This window comes from Pleurodeles waltl, chromosome 2_1 (assembly GCF_031143425.1).
Source record: "Pleurodeles waltl isolate 20211129_DDA chromosome 2_1, aPleWal1.hap1.20221129, whole genome shotgun sequence".
Taxonomy (NCBI): domain Eukaryota; kingdom Metazoa; phylum Chordata; class Amphibia; order Caudata; family Salamandridae; genus Pleurodeles; species Pleurodeles waltl.
In genome coordinates this window covers 506,733,387-506,750,044 of record NC_090438.1, presented here as the reverse complement: position 1 = coordinate 506,750,044, position 16,658 = coordinate 506,733,387, and the positions used below count along the sequence as shown (strand labels likewise).

The window sequence follows — 16,658 nt, the reverse complement described above, 5'->3', positions numbered from 1 at the left end:
AAGGCCAAAAGGTGGCAGTGTTGCCTAAGGACGTGGCTTGCTCAACCTGTTGCGACTGCCACATGCTAAACAAAGCGTTGTCTGGAGACAGAAGGGCTCCTGCCATGCGGCGCAAGACATGGTCCTCTCATCGTGTGCTCATAGCCGCTGATAAAGGCGCAAGATGACAGAGTATCTTCGTAACACCTAGCGCTCTCTCCGAAAAAAATAATAATCAAACCTGGCAGACGATTTATTCTTCTTATGTGCATGAAATCTGTAACTGAGCACAGGTGCCATTCAGGTAGGCGGTGTTAAGGTCATTATACAATCTGGTATTTATGGCTCAGCACGTAGCCCGAGTTTCACAATATTAAAAATTCATTTGGGGACATCACCTCTGTCAAGAGAGAAAATAACAATGATACCTTCCGATAGATTACAAACGTTTATATACTTCTTTATTCATAAAACCCTAAAAAAAAACTCAATAGACCAAAGACGGGAGGAGTAAAAAGAAGTCGAAACCAAAGAGAGTGGAGCCAGTGAGGCGAGCAGGGGCTGACGTTGTAGGTGAGATCAATCTTTGAGACGCATTTGCTAAACCGGGATACCTTTAGCAAAGGTGGTGTGTCAGGTGTTTTCTACAGGGATCTAGAAAGCAAGAAAGCAGGGGCAACTAGGCAATCTTGTGACAAGTATTGCTGGTGTCCTTGAAATCACAATAGCCATATACTGCTTTGTGCTCATTGAATTATCAACTACCTCCTTTGTAGATGTTTCCATTTCATTGTGTAGGAAGTGTGAGCAACCAAGGAGGCCACCCAAGTGCTCACACTACAAGGGTGGAACGCATGTTGGCGTTACCATCAACACATGTATATAGATGCTCCTGTGGCTACTTGATTCCCTCCTCACTGCCACTAAAAGTGGTTGTGATTTGCTTTATCAAGCAGAGAGGGCAACACATGTAAACGCCTGGTAGGGCACTTGACATAACAAAACACCTGATAACTGAGAATGAGAAAATGAGGACCGTGATGTCATACGGCCACTGCAACCTTCACTTTTGACTTACTTGAAAAATACTGGTTGGTAGAGTTCTCTCAGGTAATGACTAGTTGTGACTTGAATTGTAATCCCACTTTAAGGTTTCCCAGTCTAATTTCTCAAACAGTGTTACCATACTCGCTTTTTCCATTGCCATCCGATTCTCTTGCACAAAGAATCTTGTTGTACATTGATTCAACTCCTGTACTTTGTGGACCAGGTTTTGCATCAAATATGAAATGTGCGTCCTCCAAGTATATAAGTCAGGGCCAATCTTCAACTGCCAAATTTTTTTTATTACGTAATTTGCTCCTCTGCAGCTTTTTACTGACAAACGTGCAACGGTCACTTTTTGCTTTCTTTGACAAGGTCACCCAGATATCAGTCAAGACCTTTCATCTAAGGTTACAGAAAAGCAGCAGTATCCATTTAAGTGTAAGCAGCTGGAATGGAAGAAAAGCGACAAAACAGGTGAGGAAGATGTAGTAGATAAATGCAGGAATTATTGGAAAAGTGCATTGGCTAATGAAAATAGTTACATTTTTTAAGTAACTTAATAAATATGTTTTGAATTGCGAATTTATGGCATGTGCTAAATGGTCTTTGGGAAATGCTTTACCCACCAGGTCCTCCTTCAGGTATTTAACATTTTATGTGCCATTTTTTAGTGGGGATAAACAAGTTGTGCTTGTTAACATTGCTTGATGGCTACGTAGCTTGTTGGTCTTCTGTTAGTATGTGCGTTATTTTCCACTGATGCTTGATGCCAACTGTTCCCAGAGTCAAAACTGCCATTATATCATGGCTGTTAATGCATTGTTAAGTAGGACCGGACTAGGATCAAAAGTAGGCCTGGCAGAAGTGTTCAAACCAGCCCACATAGCATTAAATGAGTCAGTATGAAGAGACCGATTTACGCAGAACTCATGCAGAACTCTGACAGCACACAGCCGCTGGCCCTGATTTGCGTTTGTGGGATGCATGGTTCGAAGCTATTTTATCTGATAATGTAAGATAAAGCGCCTACGCAGGATCAGGGACAGTGTTGTCCTCAAGAACATGAGGCAGTGTGTTGCTGTGAAGATTACACATACAGCAAATAATCATGTTAGTCAATTAAATAAGCTTCGAGACTCAAGAAAGCTTAGGCCCAGTAAAGGTAGAAACCACGAAGGATTAATGAGTAGTTAAAGTGCAGCAGAGAATGCAGAAATAATGGTTAGTCATAATCCATGAAAAAACAGTTCAGGGAACTAGCAAAATGCTTAGTCAAATGCAGCAAAGAATCTGACATGAAGTCAAGTCCCAGAGTAGACCCAAATATTTTCTACGCAAGCAACAGACTCACAAGAGTTGTTCTCACAGAGTCGGGCAAACCATGTTTGTCTCACCTCTTAAATTGAACATTTTTTTAAGTACACAGAAAAAGCATGTAGGCAGCATAAAATAAGCCAAACGTTGCAGGAATCAACCAATCACAATACAGCAGTGTGTAAAAGTATCAAACAAATTAAATAATAGTAATTCCTGTTGATCCTATTCTCAATGGATGTGGCCGTACAATACTAGTTACACACAAAACAATGACAAACGTATAAATGAATGGTCCTACAGAGACACAGGTAGGCATATCGTAAGGAAATGATGCTTCCCTCCGGAGTTCTTCGCAAACAGAATGTGAACAGTGACCATTTTGTTACGTGTGGTGAGAGAAGAAAGGAAAATATACATCACAGCTGCGCTGCAGTTCAAGATGGAGTAAGGGTTAGTTTGGCCATGCATAGAAAAATCCAGTCTACGAAGTGCAATGTTTTTGATTTTAATGCAAAATGTCCTCGAGGTTAAGCACACGTTATTTATTAATCAAAAATATATTTCTCAAATCCCCCGTTTGATTGATTAATCAATCATCAATACATTCAACCATTCTTTATTTATAATACAGCTTCTGTCATCTTTAACGTCTTCTGTCTCAAATCTTCCAAGGCTGTCATGCCTTCATAAACACAAGTTTGAATGCCCTACATCCCCATAACATCCCTTTTACTTTTTTCACTGACATTGCTGATACTTTCTTCTTGCACTCATAATTTGAACCCCAATGGAAACAAGTTACCTCAAGAGCTGTAAGCAAAAGCATGAGATCAATGACACACAAGGAAATGATAACTAATGGTGTTAATGTTTTTTTTAAATAAACCCCATCCAATACTATCAAACCATTCACCAACCTTTGCAAAACCGTTTCCAGTCTCACTTAAACCACACACTAACTGAATCCAATAACCCTTGTTGTTTAAGACTTTTTTTTATAAACTCATTTTATTGGTTTTAATAACAATGTATCAAAAACACTCCCTAATCCAACCCCAGCCCCCCACACGCTCCGATCAGCAGCCGATCACATTAATAAAACAACATTTCAAGGAACAGTTCCCATTGTGGAAGACAATCCATAATATTCCCACCATTTACCCGAAATTTTAGTGAATTTCCGCAGACACCCACAGGCGATATAAATCAGTTCCTCTTTTTTGGCACACTAGTCCTTTCCAGATCAACACAATTAATTTAAACCTAGTTGGGCTTGGCAGTTTCCAGGAGCGTGCAATGTCTCTTTTGGCAATCAGGGCTGCCAACCCCAATAGCGCCCAGTCTTCCCTCACTCCCCCACCCCCAAACTCATCCATAATACCCAGTAGGACCATCTTCGGGGTCAGTGCAACTGATCTATTTAGAATCGCCAAGAGGGTATTCATTACCTATGCGGGTCCAGTACTGGGTGATTGCTAGACCATGTGAAAAAAATCTGCCGCAGGGGAATGGCAGCGAGTACACTTGGGGTCAGAGTATACCTGCATGCCCTAGTTGTTGGGGTGTCATGTAAGTTAGATGGAGGTAACGTAATTGAATCATCCCCAGTCTTGCGGATATCGCTAATTCCTTTGGAGCCATGCTGGTTTTGCACCGTTCAACCTCTTCCAACTCACCCACCCATTTCTCCCATTTCTGTTTAAGTGGGTCCGCTGACTCTGGGGTGTTACATACAAGGGCTTGACATAGCTGGAAGATAACCCCCCCGACTCAGCCGCTCCATCAACAGTTGTGCTTCCAATGGGCTGAAGTCCAGCACCTCCTGTAAGCGGGAAATGTAATAACCGAGGGCTTGGCACAGCTGTAGGTACTTGTGGAATTGAGTGTGGGATAGGGTAAACTGAGTTTGGAGATCAATGAAGAAATGCATGGTAGATCCATGCCACACATCACCCAACACTATGATTCCTATTGAGTTCCAATAGCTGAATCCCTCTAAGCGTGCCACCTGTTCTATCCGGCATCTCCTCCACAGTGGTCCGACGCCTATCCCAACAATGAATTGTGTTGCTGCCCTCCACACCAGTAAGATCACTCAAGTGACCTCTGGAAGAATAAGAGTGACTGGTTGGCCATATAAATTGTGCTTCACCCCATAAGGACAGAGGCCAGACAGTTGGTACACTGTGCCATCTCGTCCTCCTATCAGCCAGTAATTTATAACCAATAAGTGAGATGCCCAGTAGTACAGACTGATGTCCACCGCCGCCTCAAGGTCACCATCATACACCGAGCAGCAACATTTAGCCTAGGTGGTGGGAGGGGATTGACCCCTCCACAAAAAGGACCAAGTCAGTGCCGCCACCTCACTGACCCATGTGTTAGGAATTTGGAGCAGGAAGTTCTGCAGAATGTAAAGGAAGCGGGAGAGTAGCATAATTTTAATCAATGCCACCCTGCCCAACATGGTAAGAGGGATATGTATCAATGCAGCTAGACCCTTTTTGGTCCCTTTCAGGAGAAGGACAAGGTTAAGAGCGCGCATGAGGTAGGGTAGGGTTGATATGTGGTCTGTTGACTTATGGTCCCCCTGCAGAGAAATGAGTAGTGGCTTCTTGGAAAAGATGGAGGACTTTGAGGACCTGCGGGCTAGAAACCGCAGGATCAACGAGAAACAGGAGGACATCGTCTGCACATAATGCAGTCCTGTCCTAGAAGGCTCCACTCCCTCTCCACCCCTGCATCTGGGCATCTCAGCCGAGGTAAGGGCTCGATGGCCAAGGCGAAGAGGAGCGGAGAAAGGGGACACCTTCGCCTAATACTGCGCCGAATTTGGAATTTGCGAGATAGTATGCCATTGACTAAGACTTGGGCTGTTGGTCAGGAATACAGATGTGCCGCCATCGCCCGAAAGCAGGGACCAAAACTAATCCAGAGGAGCACCGATCTGAGTTAGTCCCAATCAACGGTATCAAATTATTTTTCAGAGTCGACAAACAGCAGAGCTGCTGCCTACTTGGCCTCCCCAACATGGGCCAGGGCTACATCCAACCGTCGAATACAGTGTCAGTTGCAGCGACCTGGCATAAAGCCACATTGATCAGGTAGTGGAGGACCAAGAGAAGCATAGCTGCCAAAATCTTAGCATATATTTTGATGGCCGTGTTAATTAACAAAATGGGTAAATAGGGCTTGCAATTTGTCAATGACTGATCTGATTTAGGGATGACAACAATGGTTGTGATATCAACTTCCTGAGAAGGGCCCCTGTATCACAGCCTCTGAGTAAAGCTGGAGATTTTAGAATAATATTTGAGCTGGAGGCCTTCCGGGATTGGGGACCTACCGGTTTTCAGATCTTGGATGGCTGCTTGGATTTCATCTTCAGTGATTGTTTCTTCTAGGATCTTTTGCTGGAGACATGCCAGACAGGAGAGTGGCACATCAGAAAGCAGCGGATGAGCAAGTTCAGGGGATGGCCGCAGTTGATGGGCAAGTAGATGTTCGTAGTAGTCAGCAGACACCATCACAATATCTTCAGCAGTAGTGACCAATACTCCATAGCATCCTCAAGGGCAGGAACAAGTCTAAAACTGACATTTCTGTCTGCCAGCTGATAGCAGAGCACACTGTTCCTTAAGACTTTGTGCCTCGTGCAAAACATTAGTAATATTGCCAATGTTATTAATAAGCTCCCTATAATGAGGCATGAAAGTACAGCACTGTTGTACTATCAAGATATAACAAACTCCTTCCTCCTTTGCAAGAAGCATGTCTAATGGATGGCAATTTTCCATAATCATTGCACACGTAGCCATTAGTTCACTTATGCAAGTTCATGCACCAGCAATATTAGTTCCTAAGCGATCCACCTAAGTAGACAGCTTTTAAATTTTCATATCATTCAAATCCACACTAATCGGGGCAATGAAAACACAGAATACATCCGTCAGCACTTGTCCAAAACTATGTTTAATTCATCCACGATTCATATCACTTTTTTTGGTCATCTGTTTCATACGATATAAACCTGATAAAATTAAGTCAAGATAGTAGCTTCTCACCCCATTATGTGGGAAGTTAAAATAGGTAGTCATACCACAGACACAATAAATTCCTCTCCCTATTGGTTCTTCACCTCTCAGAAGCTTATTATCATCTACATGACTCCCATTACACTCACTCTTACCAACAAATTCGTCTGATTCATGATTATGGGATTTCTCATGCATCATACAAGTACCTACTTTACCTCTCTCTTCACTGAGTCTAAGATACACTGTTGAATGTCTAACTGTATCCTCAGCCTCTTGCATTTCAATCTCTCTCATTTCTTCCCAATTTCTCTCATAATATTCTTCATAAATTTATGTTCCACATCACTCAGTATACAATCAAGCTTGTTATTAGTCTCATCTACCCCTCAAATAGGATGCATAATTGCTCTCAAATAATCAGAAATAGATTTTCAATCTTTGGCTTCAGGAAGAGATTTCAACGAGAAGTTGTAGTTCATAAGGCGCTTAGAAATTCTTGTCCATGGATAACATTAATAAACACATTATATGATAAAGAAGGAGTCAAAGGAAGCTGCAGGTAAGTCAATCCTTCTGACGCAGACGATAGAAGAAATGTACAAATGTAACAAAAGTAACAAAATAATAATTCTCATAATACTCGCATACCCTGACAATACATTTCAATAGTTTCCTTAATGTTGCCTAGAAACCCATCTCTATATGTTAACGTAGTGTCTGCTATCCTATTATATCTAAGCATTCTCTCGTTAGTCCTATTTGTAGGTGAATCATATCAAACGGGTGAAACCAAACACAACAGCAAGTGAACTAGAAGTATTACTATCAAAACTACTAAAACTATGCATGATTTTGATCAGCAGTTTTGTTTACCAAATTGCCATGCTCTACGAAAATATTCTACAAAATCAAACTTCTAACCACTCATTTTTAAAAGTACAAAAATCAAATCCTAAGAACACTCCGGAATCTTCAACTTTAAAAAAAAAGCTCAGTTCTTTGATTTAGTCCACATATTGTGAGTCCAAGAAAGGATTATTGTTTATGACTGGATACCTAAGGTATAAAACAAAACTTACTCTAATCACACAACTGTACACAATACTACACACTTCAGTACCTATACCCAAGTCAATTATTTTAGGCATTATCTCATGTAGGAACTGCACTTTTCCTGCCCCCCCCCCCCCCTCTGTTCATTCCCAGCCCCATTCCTTGGTTCTGGGTCCCCCCTTCATCAGAAGTAGCCTGATTCAGCTACGGAAGCTAAAAATACGCTCAGTCTTTTTATCTTTCTTGTTTTTGAGTTAGATAAGTTTTCATGAGTTCTTTCTACTGTGGCCATGCACCCAGAGCAGCTTTCTCATGCACTTGAAAGAACTGCAGATCATTGTCAGCAGTTTACATCCAGCCTTACTCTGCAAGTTGCAGTGCTGGGTCCTGTGAGGATGAGACTGGGTATCCCGTTAATAGTAGCCTGAATGAAACAGCTCTGCTGTAACAGGTGCAGTCCATGGAATTGTAATTGAAAGTCCTGAAGCAATGTGGTCGAAAACTGACCATTTGTTGGTGCAGTTCTGAGGGGGGCCTCCAAATCAGCAGTTGCACTTTTTGCTCGGGCTAACAGTTCAGCAGATGTAGCCCTGACTTAGCCTTCAGCATTGTCAGGAGCCGGAGTGAGAGTCCATTCCAGATCTCTCTCATACATTGTCTCTTCCTGGGTGAGACACAAGGAGGCGTGAGGTTTCTTCAAGCAGTTGTCATCAACCCAAATGAAGGCGTAATCGGGTAAAGAGAAAAGGACAGGCCTCACCTAGAGACTTACTCACCTTTCACAACAAAGTCTCATGTTTCACTCACCTGTTGCTAGGCCTGTGGAGTTCAAAATGGATCCCACAGAACTTCATTGCTCTGGTTTACTCACACACCCCACATGCTTCACTTCTACATACACAAATACACTTAAGACGCACAGATCTCTCCTCAATTGCCTGGGGACCTGTAGTTGCGAAATTGTCTTAGCTGAAGCACTGAGGCATCTGACTTTGAAGGACGCTAGTCTCAACTCCCTACCTAAGTAGGGGTACAATGTGAGCATCTCTGAAACCATCGCCCTTCTACCATGGTGCACAGATTCAGTGAATTCCGGATCTCCAGTTGTGGGTACCTCCCTAGATTAACTGAACCGAACTCCCACAAACATTACCCAAAACTCCCCTGAGAACTCTGGAGGCCAAATAAGTTCCCCTCCTGAGAATGTAGCATGACCATGTAAAGCAGAATGTGAACTCCCTTCGCATTCAATACACCCCATATCCCTCATCCTACTGCATCTAAATAACCTTTTCAAGCACGAACCCTCAAGGAGGTGAGCCTCAATCGCTGCTGTCTGAGGACGTGCAAATTCCTTTTGGAGTCTTCTCTGATGACCATTTGCTAATCAACTTTGCATAAACAGTCACTGCTTTCTGCTCCTTAATCTCATCGCCCCAGATAACTTGGGTGTCTTCCTGTTTTGAGTTGGTCTCTTCCATTTCTCGCAGTGGGGCTTAGATTTCAGTTCTGTTTAGAATCAGCAGGATGCTATGTCCTTCTTTTCTTACTGATCCCTCATTTTCGCTGCTCTTGGGATGGGAATGTCTTCTGCATGGTGAGCTTGGGGTGCCTCTCTTCTGTGAGTGCCCGGCTGCATGTGAAACTGGTATCCTGACTTGTATGGTCTTGGTGTCACACTAATCTAGTATATGGCCAGAGGCCTAGGCCTGTCCCTATTAGTGGGAGGTCCATAACCTGTTATGTGACCTGAAGGTCTGCATCGCATAAAGCTATCATAGTAAGCACCAAATAGAGCCCCCATAGTGGGCACCACATAATGCCCTGAAAGAGGGTATTTTTCTACTGTGCATGCCATATGTGCAGCACATAAAGTGGTGGTGGCTGTGTACCATGTTCTTTAAGTCTATAGTGTGACCAAAGTTTTCTTTGTGTTAACGGGGAGCAAGCCTACTTGCTACTTTCATGTAAAGTTCCATTGTTATGTCAAACCCAGAACTTTGTGGTATTATGTGTTCATGTAGAGTCCAGTATGAGACGTGAGAGTGTGTCATATGTACAGTAGTAGGACTGTGTACTGTGTGAGTCTGAGTACTCTGGCCAGTGGGATCTGTTTTGGATGCCCCTGATGTTAAGCATCAAACACCCAAAAGGTGATGGGAAGAGTGCTTGCAATTTGTCTAACCACTGGCAACCGCTATAGATATAATTCCAACCCTTCGTTCTTTTGCCCACCACGCAACCTCAGTTTAGACCCAGCCATTTCCAAATCAGCCTTGACCCTGCTTTAATAGGAACAGTCCAGCTCGAACTGCCAGGCGGTCCCCTCCCACCACCCAAACCAGAACACAAGAAACCCAAGACCGGTTTCACCTTGATTAGGGAGGGCCCTTCATTTGGGTGTAACTTGGTTCCAGTGACATGGTGAGCAGGGAACCCACATCTGGGCATACGTTTGCCACTTACAGCAGTACATCATTCACACAAAAGGTGATGGGAGGAATGTTTGCACTTTGTCTAACCACCGGCAGTAGCTCGGTGTAGCATTCCAACCCATTGTTCTTGTGCTTACCATGCCACCTCAGTTTGGACCCAGCCATGTGCAAGTTCAAGCTGAATTGTTACTCTTGGAGCATTGTCAAGGCTGATTTGCGAGTAGCTCAGCCTAAACAGAGGTGCCATTTTGGGCAAAAAAAGTTGGATTGGGATGCGGCCTGAGTAATTTCCAGTGCCTGAGATTAATTTAGGGATCCCTCCGATCGCTTATTTCTTTACTTCACTGATTTTAGTATGCCACAAGATGGAGGATGAGGACCGCTTCCACCAGACTGTAGAATAGTATTGCTCCCCTATAGCTGGATGTTGGAGAACCAAAGACTAAAGTTGGCGTGGATGAAGACAGGGCTACTTTTAGACATTTGATAAAGCCCTTTTTAGCAGAGGGCTGCTGATTAGTTTTTCCTGAATTAAACCATTTGAAAGATGCTAGTAGATAGGGTGGGACTTTGGGGCTGAGGAATAACCTCTTAAGACATAGATCGCTTAGGTGGTTTCCTTCATTACTGCCCCTGAGCAAAGGGGAGCACTTCTTCCCCAATGTCTTATTCTTAACCCTGGCTGGTAGCATCCTGTAAGCAGGGAATGGTGAGGACATTTTTATGTCTCATGGTCCAGATAGTCTACCAGTTGTTCCTTCCAGCTCAGTTACCTCTTAATTTTCAGGATTGGAGGCCGCAGGTAGAGGAGGGGCCTCCTCTATATCACAATATTCAGAACAAAATGTGCAACAACACACCTCTAAAGAAAGGTTCCCTTTATTCCTTTTAGCAATCATGAGCAGGGCTGCAAACACACCTGCAAGTGTTCACTCAGCTTCGGAATCTCCAGACCTGTCTGGTCTCTGCTAGTAGCACAGTACTATCAGGGTTGCCCAACTGGTAAGGTCCCATATTTTCAGCTGTTCTGGGGCAATTGAACTGTCTCAGGTAAACGCTCCCCAGGCTTTACTGCTGTATGTGAAGTAACCTTCCATGGCTCTTCCTTTCTTTCAGCAGTATACAGGCCGGCCCAGCAGATGTGGTTGTCTGCAGCACCGGGTGTAGTGTCCTGCAACCAGCAACATCCACCTGGTCTCTCAATCAATCAATCAGTTCTTGTAAAATGAAGTTTATCACCTGTGGGGTCTCAAGGCGCTGTTGTGGGTGTGACAATCACTCGAATAGCCCGGTCTTGAGCTCCTTTCTGAATTGCTTCATTGATGCAGCCTTAACTGAGGTTGAGTTGGAGAGTATTCCATGTCCAGGCTGAGAGGTTGGAGAAGGATCTGCCCCCAGCCGAGCTTTTCCTGATTCTAGGGATGGTGGCGAGAGCGAGATGGGAGGATCGGAGTTGCCTGGTGGGAGTTTAGAAGGTCAGGCAGTGGTTGAGGTAGTCTGGTCCGATGTTGTGAAGTGCCTTGTAGGTGTGAGTCAGTATCTTGAAAGTGATGCGTTTGTCGATTTGGAGCCAGTGGAGGTCTCTGAGGTGGGCAGAGATGTGGCTGTGGCAGGGGGATGTCCAGGAGAGTCTGACTGCTGTGTTCTGGATTATCTGTAGCCCTGCTTGTAACTTCTTTGTGATTCCAGCGTAGAGTGTGTTGCCATAGTCCAATTTGCTGCTGAACAGAGCGTGGGTGTCCATTATTCTTGTCTCTGTAGGGATCCACTTGAAGATCTTCCGAAGGAGACGCAGTGTGTGGAAGCATCTAATGAGATGGCATTGACTTGACGGGCCATGAAAAGCGTGGAGTCCAGGATGATACCCAGGTTGCGTGCGTGGTTGGTGGGGGGCGTTTTCAAGGGCGGCTGGCCACCAGGAGTCATCTCAGGCAGAGGGGTAGAGCCGAGTGCGAGGATCTCTGTCTTGCCCTGGTTGGGCCTGAGGTTGCTGGCTTCCATCCAAGTGGCAACTGCATTCATACTATTGTGGAAGTTTCTCTTGGCTGTTGATGGGTCGTCAGTCAGGGAGAGGATCAGTTTGGTTTCGTTGGCATAGGAGACAATGTTTAGTCCGTGCTACCGGATGATTTTGGCGAGCGGGCCATGTAGATGTTGTAGAGGGTCAGGCCTAGTGAGGATCCCTGGGATACTCCACAGCAGGTTTCTTTGGGTGCTGAAGTGTATGGTGCAAGTCTGAGACTCTGGGTTGTTCCGGACAGGAAGGAACAGTACATTCCAATGCTTTGCCACGGATGCTGGTGTCATGAAGTCTGGTGCAAAGGGTGGAGTGGGAGACTGTGTCAAACGCAGCAGAGAGGCCGAGGAGGATGAGGGTGGCTGTGTCACTCTGATCCATTATGGCGCAGCTGTCGTCAGTGGCTGCGAGGAGGAGGGTCTCACTGCTGCGGTTGCTCCTGAAACGGAACTATGAGAGGTAATGAATGTGGTTTGATTCGAGTAACTCCATCAGTTGCATGTTGATGGCCTTTTCTGTTACCTTGGCTGGGGAGCAGAGAGATGGGTCTGTAGATTTTCATCTCCCTTGGGTCGGCTGAGGATTTCTTTAGGAGTTGGTTAATCTCTGTGTGTTTCCAGTCAGATGGAGAGGTGGCGGTCTCTCACTTAAATCCCAGTGTGGCAGCACCGCATTCCCACAGATTTTCAGATCCTGTCCCTGTCAGGCACGAAGCAACAACCACAGTCTTAGAGTTGGAGCCTCCCCAGCCATGACAATATAGATGAATCTGTGGAGCAGGTATGATGGAACATGAAGGGATTCTGGATCAAGGGACAAGACGGAGGACACACAGATATGTTTTGCTTCATGTTCGTACTGGTCTCGTCCCCACACCTCTTTAATTTCTCTACTGGACATACAAGATTTGGCCTAATGTTACTTTCAGCTCTCTTGCTTTGTTGGCTTCTTGCATTTCGAGAGTCCTGGGGATGAGCCATCTAGAGGTTTAGAATCTGCAGCCTAAAAATGAGCAAGAATTGTTAGATATTCTTTGTGATAACAAGATTATGCATTTTGTGCAATCCATGTACGACTTCCATTTAAGAAACTTGCTTCTTATTCCTCATGCATAACTGTATTACAGGATATCCAGTTATATCTACAGATAAACCTCCAAGACATAAGCGGGAGGATCTGCTGTATCCTATTGATCACCTGGACACTCAGGAAAAAAGAAGCGTATTAACAGGTATATGCCAGCGTAGTATTAACATAGTTGAATCTCTACTGTAGTGTAACATAAACAATCATAAACATTATATTGTCTGCAATTTAAACTACTTTTATACAGTCTACTGAAGTCTCTGATGTGCTTCTGTTTCTTTATTTTAGACATAATGGACTGATGGAGATTATTTCCTGACATCATTAGCAATGTTGGTTAATGTAACACAGGTTGCATGGTACTTACATTTTAATTTCTGCTGTTTCTTTTAAAAACTGTAAACATGTTTTCAGCTATTACTACTTATATTTTCACTCTTATAAAATGATAATCTGATTATGGCTAGTTATCTTATGAAAAAACATGTTTTCGTGAGGGTGGATGGGAGACATTTTTAAGATAATACTAAGCTAAGTTCTTTCTGTGCCATTTTGTTTTCCTGTCAAGTTCTGTGGTTCGAAAGGGTTTAGTGTGGCTAAGGAAAAAAGGGCAGGGAATTAGGAGGAGGTACATTTGGAGAGGGACCTGACCCCACTTCAATTCTTTTGTGATGACCTCGCCCCTTAACAGGTCTTCTTGGTACCTTGTATGCTTTTTGCTCAGTTTCTTGTGGTAGTAGCTACCAATATGGAGTTGACCTTCAATATGCCATGAGAGTTCATAGTTCTCGCCAGTGTTGTGGGCTAGCCAATGATGACAAATGTGTTGACACTGACACCTTTTTAATGCGGTTTATCTTATTGTACACTGACAAGATATTAATCCCTGGTGTTTGTACATGTAAAGGTTTCAGACCCCCTGCAGTGAGAGAGTGCCTGAAAAGGCACCATTGGCACCTGTAAGTCATTGTAGGAGGCTGGCCTGGCTTGTAGTGGGTACCAATGGTACTTACACCTTGTGCCAGGTCCAGTTATCTCTTATTAGTAGAGTAGTAGTGTTCTAGCAGATTAGGCTGATAGAGGTAGCTATAGCAGAGCAGCCAAGGCTGAACTAGGAGACATGCAAAGCTCATGCAATACCACTTATATCATATAGGTACTATATCATAAGAAAGACAATACTCAGGGTTACTAAAAATAAAGGCACTTTATTTTAGTGACAATGTGCCAAAAATATCTCAGAGGATATTCTCCCTTAGGAGGTAAGTAAAATACACAAAATATACACACAAACCAAATCAGGTAAGTAAAACAGTCAGAAAGTAGTGCAAATACTGTAGAATACAATTTGGATGCATTAGGCCTAGGGGCAACACAAACCATATACTAAGAAAGTGGAATGCGAACCACAAATGGACCCCTAGACTAGTGTAGTGTGTAGTGTGTAGACGGTTATTGGGCGTGTAAAAACACTAAGGGTGTAAAAGCTACCCCACCCAAAGACCCTGGAAAGTAGGAGTAAAGTACTACTATTTCCCCATAAACACACTAAAGTCGCGATAAGGGATTTTGCAAGGACCACAGCCGACTGCAAAGCACTGAAGACGGATTCCTGGACCTAAGGAAGGGGACCAAGTCCAAGAGTCGCAAAAGTGTCCAGTGGGGGCAGGAGCCCACTAAACCCCGGATGAAGGTGCAAAATGGCTGCCTCGGGTTGGAAGAATCTGAAGATTCTGCAACAATGAAAGGAGGTAGGAAGTTCTTCTTCGTGCAGAGGATGTCCCACGGTGTGCTGGAGGATGCAGAGTTGTTTTCTTGCCAAAATACTGCAAACTAGCCTTCCTAGCTGCAAGAGTCGCGGTTGGAGAAAAGGGGTGCTGCCCGGGCCCAGGAAGGACCAGGATGTCGCCACTTGGTAGAGGAAACAGAGGGGGCCCTCAGCAACGTAGAGATCCCACGCACAAGCAGGAAGCACCCACAGAAGTCCTTGAACGCGGGTTCAAGAAGTCTGAACACAGAGGTCGTCTCAACACTGCAAAAGGAGGTCCCACGACACCGGAGAACAACTCAGGGAGCTGAGCATCGCAGGACTGAGTGCTGGGGTCCTAGGCTCAGCTGTGCATGCAGGATTTCTTGGAAATGTGCACAGAAGCCCTTGTAGCTGCAGATCACACGGTGCACAGGATTACTGTCTGGAGAGGGGAGGCAAGGACTTAACCTCCCCCAAATTTGGACAGTTGGACCACTGGACAGTCTGGGTCACTTGGGTCCACCACCTGTTTTCCAGGGGCCATGCTCGTCAGGATGAGAGGGGTCCCAGAGTACCGGTGACGCTGAAGTTTGGCGGCTGCTGAAGCAGGAGGAAGATTCTGTCGACCCACTGGAGATTTCTTTGTGGCTTCCAGTGCAAGGTGAAGGCAGGCAGCCCCCAGAGCATGCACAACCAGGAAACAGTCGAGAAAGCCAGTAGGTTTAGGCACTACAATGTCGCTGGTAGTCTTCTGGCTACTTTGTTGCAGTTTTGCAGGCGTCCTGGAGCAGTCAGCGGTCGATCCTTGGCAGAAGTGGAAGAGAGAAGTGCAGAGGAGTCCTGCTGGATTCTTGCAAGTCATTATCTGAGGAAAAGCCCACTGGCAAGACCCTAAATAGCCCTCAGAGGAAGATTGGCCACCTGGTCAGGTAAGCACCTATCAGGAGTGGTCTCTGATGTCACCTGCTGGCACTGGCCACTCACAGGCCTCCAGAGTGCCCTCACACCTCTGGAAACAAGATGGCAGAGGTCTGAGACACACTGGAGGAGCTCTGGGCACCACCCCTGGGGTGGTGATGGACAGGGGAGTGGTCACTCCCCTTTCCTTTGTCCAATTTTGCGCCAGAGCAGGTACTGGGGGTTCCCTAAACCGGTGAAGAATGGCTTATGCAAGGAGGGCACCATGTGTGCCCTTCTAAGCATTTCCAGAGGCTGGGAGAGGCTACCCCTCCCCAGCCTTTAACACCTATTTCCAAAGGGAGAGGAAATTCTTTGTTCTGCCTTCCTGGGACTGGGCTGCCCAGACCCCAGGAGGGCAGAACCCTGTCTGTGGGGTGGCAGCAGCAGGTGCTGCAGAGAAAACCCCAGAGAGCTGGTTTGGCAGTACCCGGGGTCCATAGTGGAGCTCCGGGGATGCATGGAATTGGCTCCCCAATACCAGATTTGGCATGGGGGGACAATTCCATGATCTTAGACATGTTACATGCCCATGTTCGGAGTTACCATTGTGAAGCTACATATAGGTATTGACCTATATGTAGTGCACATGTGTAATGGTGCCCCCGCACTCACAAAGTCTGGGGAAATGGCCCTGAACTATGTGGGAGCACCTTTGCTAGTGGAAGGGTGCCCTCACACTTAGTAACTTTGCACCTAACCTTCTGCAACTGAAGGTTAGACATATAGGTGACTTATAAGTTACTTAAGTGCAGTGAAAATGGCTGTGAAATAACGTGTGCGTTACTTCACGCAGGCTGCAGTGGCAGTCCTGTGTAAAGGTTTGTCTGAGCTCCCTATGGGTGGCAAAAGAAATGCTGCAGCCCATAGGGATCTCCTGGAACCCCAATACCCTGTGTACCTAGGTACCATATACTAGGGAATTATAAGGGTGTTCCAGTATGCCAATTGAAATTGGTAAAAGTGGTCACTAGCCTATA

The 16,658-nt window shown here is 45.0% G+C and overlaps 1 protein-coding gene across 1 annotated transcript in view; it reads left to right on the top strand.

The window, feature by feature from the left end:
* LOC138265779 (zinc finger protein 157-like) overlaps positions 1-16,658 on the top strand; it is a 77,971-nt gene that overhangs the window by 53,113 nt on the left and 8,200 nt on the right. Inside the window, exons 6-7 of the mRNA XM_069213811.1 lie at positions 1,399-1,500; positions 13,012-13,116. Of these exons, the coding sequence (XP_069069912.1) occupies positions 1,399-1,500; positions 13,012-13,116 (207 nt within the window). The remainder of the gene's footprint in view (positions 1-1,398; positions 1,501-13,011; positions 13,117-16,658) is intronic.